This window comes from Dysidea avara, chromosome 3 (assembly GCF_963678975.1).
Source record: "Dysidea avara chromosome 3, odDysAvar1.4, whole genome shotgun sequence".
In the NCBI taxonomy this organism is placed as follows: domain Eukaryota; kingdom Metazoa; phylum Porifera; class Demospongiae; order Dictyoceratida; family Dysideidae; genus Dysidea; species Dysidea avara.
The window spans coordinates 36,971,235-36,984,589 of NC_089274.1; the positions used below are offsets into that span (position 1 = coordinate 36,971,235).

Genomic DNA, 13,355 nt, shown 5'->3' on the forward strand with positions numbered 1-13,355 from the left:
TTATTCTTGCAACAGCTAACTATGTTTAACATTGGCCTTTATCCATGCTTGCATTTACATTCAGTGTTCCTACATCCCTATTTAATTCCTTTTAACTGGTTAGTAACTTGGGTGTCTTCCAATAGTAGGTGTAGAGAGAAATACTGTAGCAGTTAAATTGTTTGTAAATCAAAAGCAAAAGAATGTAGTAAGACTGCATGTAGAGCATAATCCATACATACACATTACTCACTTCTTTTACAAATGGTCTTGCTACCACTCCAGCTCCCATCACTCTGACAAGTTCTAGTGTCATTACCAGTTAGCTCATAACTAGTGTTACATGTGAAACTACAAGTGTCTCCCTCATAACCCACTCCAGTGGTATATGTGGCACCATTAGAACACAACATTTCAAGATCATCAGATGGAGCCAATGTAACACACTGGGTGTCTATGTTACCAAAACAAATTATATCACCAATAAAAACAAAACACACAAAACTTACATATGTAGTGTGGCTCAGAAGCCAATGCAAAAGACAAGCATGTCATTAAATAATTAGCCCAAAAGCCCACATTGATTGATTTCTCACTGGCTTACATACCACTTTTTCCTACCACATTGATATAAAAACATAATTGCCAACACACATAGCCTTTGATACACTACCCATGTGGCAAATTTACATCTTTGAGCTAGAGGAAATAGAATTGGGATACAGAAAGACAGAGGTAAGAACATGATGTATGCATGCATTGTATATACTGCAGTATGTACATCAAGGGGAATCTAGATGTGAAAAATCTAACCCAGATGTATACAGCATTATCTTTTGCTGAGCTGTATTTGAGAGTAATTAGTCAATTAGTCAGAAAATCCTTTATAAAAATATTCATAGGAACTCATCAGTAAGTTTCAGGTTGCTATGAAGGTATATGAAACTTTCCAGATGGCAAGTCATGACTACTGCCACTTTTATAACACAAAATGAAGTATAATCATTAGAACAAAGCTGGGATAAATATAGAGTGTCAGGGAAAAGTTTGGGTATGCTACAATAGAGCATTTGATAATACCAAGTCATTGTCCCATATTACGATATTCTTGCTAAACCTTAATGAACAAAAGTTATGTACACTTACCAACTGTAAAATTGATTAATGGCTGACTTAGACCAGAGTGATCAATGGCATTGTTAAGATCAACTGATGTAGTAGTAGAACCGTCATCAGTAAATTCATACAGTACATATTTAGCTGTCTCTATGGTCCTCACTCTATAACGGGCATTAGGTGGATGATAATATCCTATAACATCTCCTGACTGAACAAGTATTCTGTTGTTACCAGTAAGAGGAATGTTTGCTTCTACATAAGTTAACTCAGTGATGTGACTTTCATTAACTTGAACTTGAGCAGTTTTACTATAAATTGTTGAATCCTGTGATGATGGTCTCCATACTTGTATGTAAGGATAATTTTTCCTATGTCTATCAGGTAGTAATCTGACTCTGATTCCAGTTATTCTGACATTACAATGGAAACTGAGATGTGGAACAATTCCCAATCTGTTATGAGTCATGTCATCACTACCACTTTGCTGAACATTGACATTTTCTATACAAGCTTGCCCATGTACTGAATACAAAATATACAACATATTAAAACTACAAACAGAAAATGGTCACCAAGCAAAAAACTGTCACAATAGTTAGCAATTAACATGCGTATAAGTAATCTAGTTTATTTCAAAATAGTGTGCACACTGTTAAAATTAATGACAATGCACTACATTTTCTATGTGCTGTATCCCTATCCTTGCTTGTGCTGGTCTAGATTCTTTTGCAAAAAGTGATGAAATCAGAAAGCTTCTCATGATTGTGAACAGGCCTGGTGAGATGGGATTGAGATATTGTTGCTTGGTATATATAGTGTTGGGTTGAGTTGTTATTTAAGCCAACGCTATATACTACTCACATGGTAAATAAGCCATTGTTATAATTCCTACACTGTTTTGCTGCTAGTACTAAATTATTAAGCTGTATTCTGAACAGCACATATGGCTGATACAATAGTGTCATATATAATTATTTAAATGCACACTATTCACCATGTTTTTTTTTGTTTTTTTAAAGTATGTAGCTATAGACAATGGCACTGACGAATGCTTTGGTATTTGCAGGCTTTTATCCTTTGTACAGGTGTCATCCACAAACTTTACAACATATTTTGTGGATTTAAACATAAGTGTAGGTTACTGCATAAATCCGAGTCACTGCACTATTTTAGAGACCTGAGGAATGAAATGTAGAGCACATAGTCATGTTGCAATACGTAACTACGATCATTCATTTATCTTGTTTCACTACTTTTAATTGTTGGAACCCTACTTTACTTTCAAATTAATACTTCTAATTGTAAACAAGTATATATCTTAAGGTGGCACTGAATTGATTAAGGCTGCCATTCAAAGTTAATTGGACAGCATGTTTGTGGTCATGTGCAAACAAATGTGGAAACTCACAGACCATAGCAAAGCATTTCAGTGAGCTAACAGAACAAGCTTTGTCAGATCACCCAGCCATTGTTATTGATACCCCTTAAGTTATTCACTAAAATTATCAACATTAAAGTTATCATTACCTTGTCACAATTCTGGTTAATTCACTGATAAATGGGCAATTGGAAACACCCTCTTTACAAAGACCACTTCTTCACATCTTAATAATAGATATTTCATGACTTTATCAAAACAGCCAGTTCAGTTAAAAAAAAAAACATTAGGCCCTTAAAGTCATCTCCTTACATGAGACCTCAGTTTTCTTTATTAAAGTGTACTTCACCACTGTAGCTACACTTTAGGACTATTTTTGTATGACACGGTAGAACCTAAGCAATAATGGTATGGATAGTCAGATGGTCTTTAGTGAAGTGTGAATCAAAATATGGTAGATGGCATAGACCCCTTTCTATGAGCCATGAAACCATGTTTGGTGGTGGAGCTTATCAAATATTACCATGTAAAGAAGTGGTCTTTATAAAAGGTGACCATGATTAGATCATTAAGTATGCCTTAACTATCTTTAGAATTCAATTACAAAGTGGTCTTTATACAGAGGTGGTCTTTGTTAAAGGTGGTCTTTGTTAAAAGGTGACCGGCTTCACTCTAGGACACATGTATATAACGATTTGACCATTTCAGTTTCCATTTCCAGTTTTCAATTGCCTCTGACGAATGGCACCAGCTGCCATCGCCTGATTACCGTTATGCATATAGAGTGCTCCAGGATTAGCTGTGTGATATCCTTTCTCGCTAAATAAATTCAAAATTATGCATCACACACCATTAAAACATTGGTATAGGCATTGGTTAACCATTACGTGACTGGACTTATTTGATTCAGTATCACCTTAAAGTTTGTGCTGCAGTTCTCCATTCTGATTGGCATTTAACACATACATACAAAACACATGTCATACCTCTTTGACAAATGGTCTGACTACCACTCCAGCTCCCATCAGTCTGACAGGTCCTAGTGTCACTACCAGTTAGCTCATAACCAGTGTTACATGTGAAACTACAAGTATCTTCATAGGAAGGAACTCCATCATCTCCCAGTGAACAAATGATTACTCCATTATTAGGATCAGTAAGTGGAGGACAAGTACCTGCAGTGTATACAACATAATAGCTAATTTTGCAGTGCAGGCCTGACTTATTATGCATTTAAATTGCTCATGTGAGTATCATTATCACGTCCCAATTATATTGTGCTATTGCATTTCCCTAGAATTGAAATATATCTAGACCACATTATGACCGTGTTCCATTAGGACATTTCACTAAAATCCCTCTGCTAGAATAATTTCTTCAATTACAATTCTCTCAATAAGCAGCTACATACCAGTGTTGAAACCGTGTCGGGTCATCTGGGTCAACCGGGTCACATTTTCTCCGGTCATCTCGGTCCAACCCAGTTTACAACTTATCCAGGTCTGACCCGGATTAGACCACGTGAGAAACAAAATTGTTCGTTTGACGACGTGGAAACTAGTCACATAGATCTTTTGTGAGCCATGCCCACTTATTGTATTACAAACATACACTCAGCCATGCCCATTTATTAGTAAGTGCAGTCTGTAGCACGAAACTGTGTCCACTGCCTGTCTGCAAGTTTATGTAGAGCCACGCCCACTAATCAATTATTGTAAGAGTTGTATATAGTCAAGTCTTGCAGCAGGATAAGTACTTTTGTGAGCCACACCCACTTCAATATATCGGGAAGTTGTAATACTAGGTATGCACGAAGCCACACCCAATTGCAGTCTATAAACTCACAGTAGCTACGTGGAACCATAACCCACTGGTTGATTTTAAATTATAAGCTTACCAGCTTAGTTATCACATAACTACTCGTTTATGCACAAATCAAATGCTCAAAATGTAGTCTCGCTCGCTTGAGACTACCTGAAACATAGTTCTTATCACACGCCTCGGCTTTAATTAATCCGGGTCAATCCAGGTCACATCCGGGTCAGTGGGTCATCCGGGTCAGCGGTAGTGACCCGGTTTCAACGCTGAATATGTATATGTTGCATGTGACTGCTTTAATATGAATTAAACACTTTGATCTCTCAACACAACTGTATCGCTCAAGACATACGGTAGTGTGTCGTGCGGCCCAAGAAGCCGGCGCGCCACACCGTGAGTATATTGACAGGAAGAAAGAAAACGTCTTTTTCACACCTTTGTATCTCGGTGATCCCTTATCCGATTGGAACCAAATTTGCTACAGAGTTTCCCGCCAGCCAGGGAAGTCTACATTCCAAATTTGAAGGAAATCGCTCCAGCCATTTCCGAGATACAAGCTGCCAAAGTTTCGATTTTTCTTCTTAGTTTTTTTTCTTCTTATTATCAAGACACACGGTAGTGTGTCGTGCGGCCCAAGAAGCCGGCGTGCCACCCGTGAGTATATTAACAGGAAGAAAGAAAACGCAATTTTCACACCTATGTAGCTCTGTGATCCCTTACCCGATTGGAACCAAATTTGCTAGAGAGGTGCCGGCCAGTAAGGGGAGTCTACACACCAAATTTGAAGAAAATCACTCCAGCCATTTCCGAGATACGAGCGAACAAAATTTTGTTTTAATTTCTTCGTTTTTTCTTCTACTTCTTCATTTCGCACACTTCGCAAAATCCGCCATAAAACACGAATGCGTGTTCGGATCGGGCTAAAAGTTGGCACACTTAAAGGGCTCATTAAGGCGGATCTGTGTACCAACTTTGGTAGGAATCCGATGAACATTCACGGAGTTATGACCGATTATTTGAGTAAAATAAGGTCGAAGGTCTGTCACGCCTACAGGGTAAACTCCTTTGAGGAATCAGTTGAAAATTGCTATGTAGATGGAGCAACCATCGTAGGAGTGCCTTTCTGTGGTTTGAAAGGAATCGGGATAAAGACCACGGAGATATGACACAAAACCCCACCTGTGTCAAAATTACGCGATCGATTTTTATGAATAAAAAAACTATTAGTTTTCGTGTCTATCAGGCAAACCGCTTAGAGCAATGAGCTGAAAATCAGTATGTAGCTGGAATAATCATCATAGAAAGTCTTTGCAGTAGTACAGAAGAATTGGATTACAAACCACTGATTTATGATTCGAAAGGCAACTACGTGTAGCAAATGCGAGATCGAGATACTCTAATAGAACAGTCACCCTAATAAAGCATTCAGCTGCATTTATAATTTACTCAATTATATTACATTGCAAATTATTCTTTAGGGAATTCAGTTACAAACAAGTCACCCTGTAGTCAGATCAGCCAGAAGAAGGTACCTAATAGAGAGTTCAGCTACAAAGAAACCCATCATGTAGAGAGTTCAGCTCAAACAAATTGCTCTGTAGAGAGATCAGCTAAAAGAAGTTACCTGTAGAGAGTTCAGTTACAAAGAAACAATCATGCAAAGTGTTCAGCTACAAACAAATCACCCAGTAGAAAGTTCCGCTATGAACAGATCACACTGTAGAGAGTTCAGTTAGAAACAAGTCATGTTGTAGAGAGATCAAGTAACCTTGTAGAGAGTTCAGCTACAAAGAAACCACCATGTAAGAGAGTTCAGCTGCAAACAAATCACCTGTAGAGAGTTCAGTAGGAACAAGTCACCCTGTACAGAGATCAGCTAGAAACAAGTCACCCTGTAGAGAATTCAGCAACAAACAAATCACCCTGTAGAAAGATCAGGTAGAAGAAATTACCTTGTAGAGAGTTCAGCTGCAAACAAATCCCCTGTAGAGAGTTCAGCTAGAAACAAGTCACCCTGTAGAGAGATCAGCTAGAAACAAGTCACCCTGTAGAGAGTTCAGCTAGAAGAAGTAACATTGTAGAGAGTTCAGCTACAAAGAAACTACCATGTAGAGAGTTCAGTTGCAAACAAATCACCCTGTAGAGAACTCAGCTACAAAGAAATCGCCCTGTAGAAAGATCAGCTAGAAGAAGTTACCTTGTAGGGAGTTCAGCTACGAACAGATCACCCTGTAGAGAGTTCAGCTACAAACAAATCACACTGTAGAGAGTTCAGTTACAAAGAAACCACAATGTAGAGAGTTCAGCTGCAAAGAAATCAATCACTCTGTAGAGAGTTCAGCTAGAAAAAGTCACCTTGTAGAGAGTTCAGCTGCAAATAAATCACCCTGTAGAGAATTCAGCTACAAACAAATCACCTGTAGAAAGATCAGCTAGAAGAAGTTACCTTGTAGAGAGTTCAGCTACAAAGAAACCACCATGTAGAGAGTTCAGCTGCAAACAAATCACCTGTAGAGAGTTCAGCTAGAAACAAGTCACCCTGTACAGAGATCAGCTAGAAACAAGTCACCCTGTAGAGAGTTCAGCTAGAAGAAGTCACACTGTAGAGAGTTCAACTACAATGAAACTCCCATGTAGAGAGTTTAGCTGCAAACAAACACCCTGTAGAGAACTCAGCTACAAACAAATCGCCCTGTAGATAGATCAGCTAGAAGAAGTTACCTTGTAGGGAGTTCAGCTACAAAAGAAATCACCCTGTAGAGAGTTCAGCTACAATAAAATCATCATGTAGAGAGTTCAGCTGCAAACAAATCATCCTGTAGAGAGTTCAGCTATGAAAAGATCACCCTGTAGAGAGTTCAGCTAGAATAAGTCACCTTTTAGAGAGTTCAGCTACAAAGCTACCACCATGTAGAGAGTTCAGCTGCAAAAAAATCAATCACTCTGTAGAGAGTTCAGCTAGAAGAAGTCACCTTGTAGAGAGTTCAGCTGCAAATAAATCACCCTGTAGAGAATTCAGCTACAAACAAATCACCCTGTAGAAAGATCAGCTAGAAGAAGTTACCTTGTAGAGAGTTCAGCTACAAAGAAACCACCATGTAGAGAGTTCAGCTGCAAACAAATCACCTGTAGAGAGCTCAGCTAGAAACAAGTCACCCTGTAGAGAGATCAGCTAGAAACAAGTCACCCTGTAGAGAGTTCAGCTAGAAGAAGTCACATTGTAGAGAGTTCAGCTGCAAACAAATCACCCTGTAGAGATCAGCTACAAACAAATATGCCCTGTAGAAAGATCAGCTAGAAGAAGTTATCTTGTAGAGAGTTCAGCTACAAAGAAACCACCATGTAGAGAGTTCAGCTGCAAACAAATCACCTGTAGAGAGTTCAGCTACAAACAAATCACCCTGTAGAGAGTTCAGTTAGAAACAAGTCACCCTCTAGAGAGATCAGCTAGAAAACAAGTCACCTTGTAGAGAGTTCAGCTAGAAGAAGTCATCCTGTAGAGAGATCACCTAGAAGTATCACCTAGTAGAGAGTTCAGCTACAAACAAATCACCTGTAGAGAGTTCAGCTACAAACAAATCACCCTGTAGAGAGATCAGCTAGAAGAAGTCACCTTGTAGAGAGTTCAGCTATAAAGAAACCACCACGTAGAGAATTCAGCTGCAAACAAACACCCTGTAGAGAACTCAGCTAGAAGGAGTTACCTTGTAGAGAGTTCAGCTACAAAGAAACCACCATGTAGAGAGTTCAGCTGCAAACAAATCACCTGTAGAGAGTTCCGCTAGAAACAAGTCACCCTGTACAGAGATCAGCTAGAAACAAGTCACCCTGTAGAGAGTTCAGCTAGAAGAAGTCACACTGTAGAGAGTTCAACTACAATGAAACTCCCATGTAGAGAGTTTAGCTGCAAACAAACACCCTGTAGAGAACTCAGCTACAAACAAATCGCCCTGTAGATAGATCAGCTAGAAGAAGTTACCTTGTAGGGAGTTCAGCTACAAACAAATCACCCTGTAGAGAGTTCAGCTACAATAAAATCATCATGTAGAGAGTTCAGCTGCAAACAAATCATCCTGTAGAGAGTTCAGCTATGAAAAGATCACCCTGTAGAGAGTTCAGCTAGAATAAGTCACCTTTTAGAGAGTTCAGCTACAAAGCTACCACCATGTAGAGAGTTCAGCTGCAAAAAAATCAATCACTCTGTAGAGAGTTCAGCTAGAAGAAGTCACCTTGTAGAGAGTTCAGCTGCAAATAAATCACCCTGTAGAGAATTCAGCTACAAACAAATCACCCTGTAGAAAGATCAGCTAGAAGAAGTTACCTTGTAGAGAGTTCAGCTACAAAGAAACCACCATGTAGAGAGTTCAGCTGCAAACAAATCACCTGTAGAGAGTTCAGCTAGAAACAAGTCACCCTGTAGAGAGATCAGCTAGAAACAAGTCACCCTGTAGAGAGTTCAGCTAGAAGAAGTCACATTGTAGAGAGTTCAGCTGCAAACAAATCACCCTGTAGAGATCAGCTACAAACAAATATGCCCTGTAGAAAGATCAGCTAGAAGAAGTTATCTTGTAGAGAGTTCAGCTACAAAGAAACCACCATGTAGAGAGTTCAGCTGCAAACAAATCACCTGTAGAGAGTTCAGCTAGAAACAAATCACCCTGTAGAGAGATCAGCTAGAAACAAGTCACCCTGTATAGAGTTCAGCTAGAAGAAGTCACAGTGTAGAGAGTTCAGTTACAATGAAACTCCCATGTAGAGAGTTCAGCTGCAAACAAATACCCTGTAGAGAACTCAGCTACAAACAAATATGCCCTGTAAAAAGATCAGCTAGAAGAAGTTAACTAGTAGAGAGTTCAGCTACAACAAAACCATCATGTAAAGAGTTCAGCTACAAACAAATCACCTGTAGAGAGTTCAGTTAGAAACAAGTCACCCTCTAGAGAGATCAGCTAGAAAACAAGTCACCTTGTAGAGAGTTCAGCTAGAAGAAGTCATCCTGTAGAGAGATCACCTAGAAGTATCACCTTGTAGAGAGTTCAGCTACAAACAAATCACCTGTAGAGAGTTCAGCTACAAACAAATCACCCTGTAGAGAGATCAGCTAGAAGAAGTCACCTTGTAGAGAGTTCAGCTATAAAGAAACCACCATGTAGAGAGTTCAGCTGCAAACAAACACCCTGTAGAGAACTCAGCTAGAAGAAGTTACCTTGTAGAGAGTTCAGCTACAAAGAAACCACCATGTAGAGAGTTCAGCTGCAAACAAATCACCTGTAGAGAGTTCCGCTAGAAACAAGTCACCATGTACAGATATCAGCTAGAAACAAGTCACCCTGTAGAGAGTTCAGCTAGAAGAAGTCACATTGTAGAGAGTTCAGCTGCAAACAAATCACCCTGTAGAGAACTCAGCTACAAACACATATGCCCTGTAAAAATATCAGCTAGAAGAAGTTACCTTGTAGAGAGTTCAGCTAGAAGAAGTCACAGTGTAGAGAGTTCAGCTACAATGAAACTCTCATGTAGAGAGTTCAGCTGCAAACAAATCACCCTGTAGAGAACTCAGCTATGTACAAACAAATATGCCCTGTAAAAATATCAGCTAGAAGAAGTTACCTTGTAGAGAGTTCAGCTACAAAGAACCACCATGTAGAGAGTTCAGCTGCAAACAAATCACCTGTATAGAGTTCAGCTAGAAACAAGTCATCCTGTAGAGAGATCAGCTAGAAACAAGTCACCTTGTAGAGAGTTCAGCTAGAAGAAGTCACATTGTAGAGAGTTCAGCAACAAAGAAACCACAATGTAGAGAGTTCAGCTGCAAACAAATCACCCAGTAGAAAGTTCAGCTAAGAACAGATCACTCTGTTGAGAGTTCAGTTAGAAACAAGTCATCCTGTAGAGAGATCACCTAGAAGTATCACCTTGTAGAGAGTTCAGCTACAAACTAATCATCCTGTAGAGAGAACAATGCAGCTAGAAGAAGTTACCTTGTAGAGAGTTCAGCTACAAAGAAACCACCATGTAGAGAGTTCAGCTGCAAACAAATCACCCAGTAGAAAGTTCAGCTATGGACAGATCACCCTGTTGAGAGTTCAGTTAGAAACAAGTCATCCTGTAGAGAGATAACCTAGAAGTATCACCTTGTAGAGAGTTCAGCTACAAACAAATCACCCTGTAGAGAGTTAAGCTACAAAGAAATCATCATGTAGAGAGTTCAGCTGCAAACAAATCATCCTTTAGAGAGTTCAGCTATGAAAAGATCACCCTGTAGAGAGTTCAGCTATAAGAAGTCACCTTTTAGAGAGTTCAGCTACAAAGTAAAGCAACCACCATGTAGAGAGTTCAGCTGCAAACAAATCACCCTGTAGAGAATTCAGCTACAAACAAATCTCCCTGTAGAGAGACCAGCTAGAAACAAGTCACCCTGTAGACAGATCAGCTAGAAGAAGTTACCTTGTAGAGAGTTCAGCTGCAAACAAATCACCCTGTAGAGAATTCAACTACAAACAGATAGCCCTGCAGAGAGTTCAGCTAGAGTCAAGTCACCCTGTAGAGAGAATCCTGAAAAGAGCTCATCTACATACAAGCAGATCACCCTGTAAAGAGTTCAGCTACATTTCAAGTCACCCAGTGGAGAGATCAGCTGCAAATTATCTTGTGGGGATTAATTGACATGTAATAAATATATGCTCTCTTTTTATATTATGAACTTTTGATATATGCATTATATATATAATTTGTACATTTACTGATAAAATCAGAATGAGTTAAAGTATTTATAAAATCTCCTTCATCTTTTTCTTTTTCCTGTGGAAAAGAAAAATATATAGGTTAAAAAGCCCCAAAGCTGGCCATAGGCCGGCTTTGGGGTATACAAATACAAAAAGAAGTGAAATCTAATCAAAAACAGCCAAGCTGTAAAAAAAGGAGTGCGGCCCTTGAAAAGGCTATGGTGAAAAAAGATGTGAAATCCAAGGTGGCGGCCAAGAAATGGCTGTGATGGTAGGTTAAAGGTAAAAATTTTAATAACGACAATTCAGGTGAATTTTGTGCCAATTGACCAAGCGGCACCAAATTCACCTGAAGTGTTGTTATTAAAATTTTTTACCATTAACCTACCATCACAGCCATTTCTTGGCCGCCACCTTGGATTTCACATCTTTTTTCACCATAGCCTTTTCAAGGGCCGCACTCCTTTTTTTACAGCTTGGCTGTTTTTGATTAGATACAATTGTCTCAGCAAAAACTCGACTTGTTCGCACACCTTTCAATTTTTTAAATCTTCTCAGTATTATCTGCAGTGCCCAAGGAATGGATCACCAAAGTTTCAGCTTTCTGTGGTGAGTAATTTTGGAATTATAGCACTAGACAGTAGGAAGAGCAAAATAATCAATTAGTACAGCGACTATACTGAAAATAAACTACAGGCGCTTACATTCACAGCCATAACTAGCATTTGCATTAGTTTACAATGTTGCAATTTGGCTAAAAATGTTCACTGTGGATTAGCAAATTAGCCAAAGTAGAGTGTTAGCCCTGTAGTCACCTACACATATAGGTATGAAGGTGGTTTAGTTGAAGAAATGATGACGATCTTTCTTACGTTTACTGCATTGTAAACAAAAGCACATGACATGCACACTGTTAGGGCTACAGAAACAAAACAAAGATTTTCAAACTTTCATGAACAGGAGAATAGGATGGCATATAGTTTTAATCCATTTGTGTCTTCCTTTTTTGAGTAATGGTCCAATAAAAACTCGTATATTATTCTTTGTAACATACGTGATTATACAAATTTAGCTTAAATTTTGATTTTCTCAATATACATGCTTGTGCGAACAAGTTCGGTTTTAGCTAAGACTGTCACATATACAGATGTGCATGCTCCCATTACTCACCTCTTGTGCAAATGGGCTCAGTACCACTCCATCCCGCATCACTCTGACAGGTCCTAGTGTCACTACCAGTTAGCTCATAACCGGTGTTGCATGTAAAATTACAAATGTCTCCCTCATAACCCACTCCAGTGGTATGCGTGGAACCATTAAAACACAACATTTCAGCACCATTAGGTGGAGCCAATGTAACACACTGGGTGTCTAAAATGAAGTAGAACTAATAACAATACAGTATCACACATGATAAAGTGTTGTGTTGCTTAAAGTTAATGAAGCAAGAGAAAGTTTTGCTATTAGATGTAACTGTAATACAATGAGTTTTAAACAGTAACTCCAGCTGGAAATTATAAGTAACTACTCACCCATCGAGTTGTACAAAAATATTTACGCCTCCAACATAAAATGGTAAAGGGGAAAGTTTATAATACAGTTTAATCACCATTCACATTCCCTTAAGTGGTCACAAACAAAATGAAGTAACTTAAGATTACACTGGTGTTACTGTGCATTTACATGTATGCCAAAGTAAAAACAAATAGGGCTTAAAATATCATGAAATTTAAATTAGTGGCTAGGAATGGCTGCAATGATGTTAATACTAGTCAATTTTAGCTTAGCTTGGCATGTAATATATTTTATATTGGTCTTTATGCAAATGATTATCCATACTGTTTCAATGTGCATCAGACTTGTGTGCATGCTCACCTCAATACATACTTAATAAGCCATATTTCGAGGTAGTCAAATTATGTGTTTGCATTTTATAATCATTTTTGCACAATAAATTCTAGACTTCTGAAGAAAAGAAACCATAAAACTTAGTCAAACTTTGAGTGCCATATGTTGGGAATGCATATGGCAATTTCATTCAAAAGTGATATGTATATTAGGTGCTGAAGGTGGAGGGGATTTGCATAGTAATTATTGCTCCATTTGTAGAAGGCCACACAAAAGTTATGTATGTGTCTGAAAATCACATTATATCACATTTCGTTGGCACACTATGAGTGTTTTTGATTGACTGCTGGTCACATATGAGTACTCTTTAAAGAGGTGATTAATTGCTTATTGACAATACCATATGAGAACAAAATACAATTACTAATAAATCATCATTATTAGTTACTAAACAAAAAAAACAAGTGTTTTAAAGCAAGCATTGAAGC

At 38.5% G+C, this 13,355-nt stretch overlaps 1 protein-coding gene across 1 annotated transcript in view; it reads right to left on the reverse strand.

Moving 5' to 3' along the window:
- LOC136250832 (sushi, von Willebrand factor type A, EGF and pentraxin domain-containing protein 1-like) overlaps window positions 1-13,355 on the reverse strand; it is a 96,469-nt gene that overhangs the window by 25,865 nt on the left and 57,249 nt on the right. The window contains exons 18-21 of the mRNA XM_066043152.1: window positions 12,190-12,390; window positions 3,463-3,651; window positions 1,126-1,620; window positions 233-433 (exon numbers count right to left, since the gene is read on the reverse strand). Of these exons, the coding sequence (XP_065899224.1) occupies window positions 233-433; window positions 1,126-1,620; window positions 3,463-3,651; window positions 12,190-12,390 (1,086 nt within the window). The remainder of the gene's footprint in view (window positions 1-232; window positions 434-1,125; window positions 1,621-3,462; window positions 3,652-12,189; window positions 12,391-13,355) is intronic.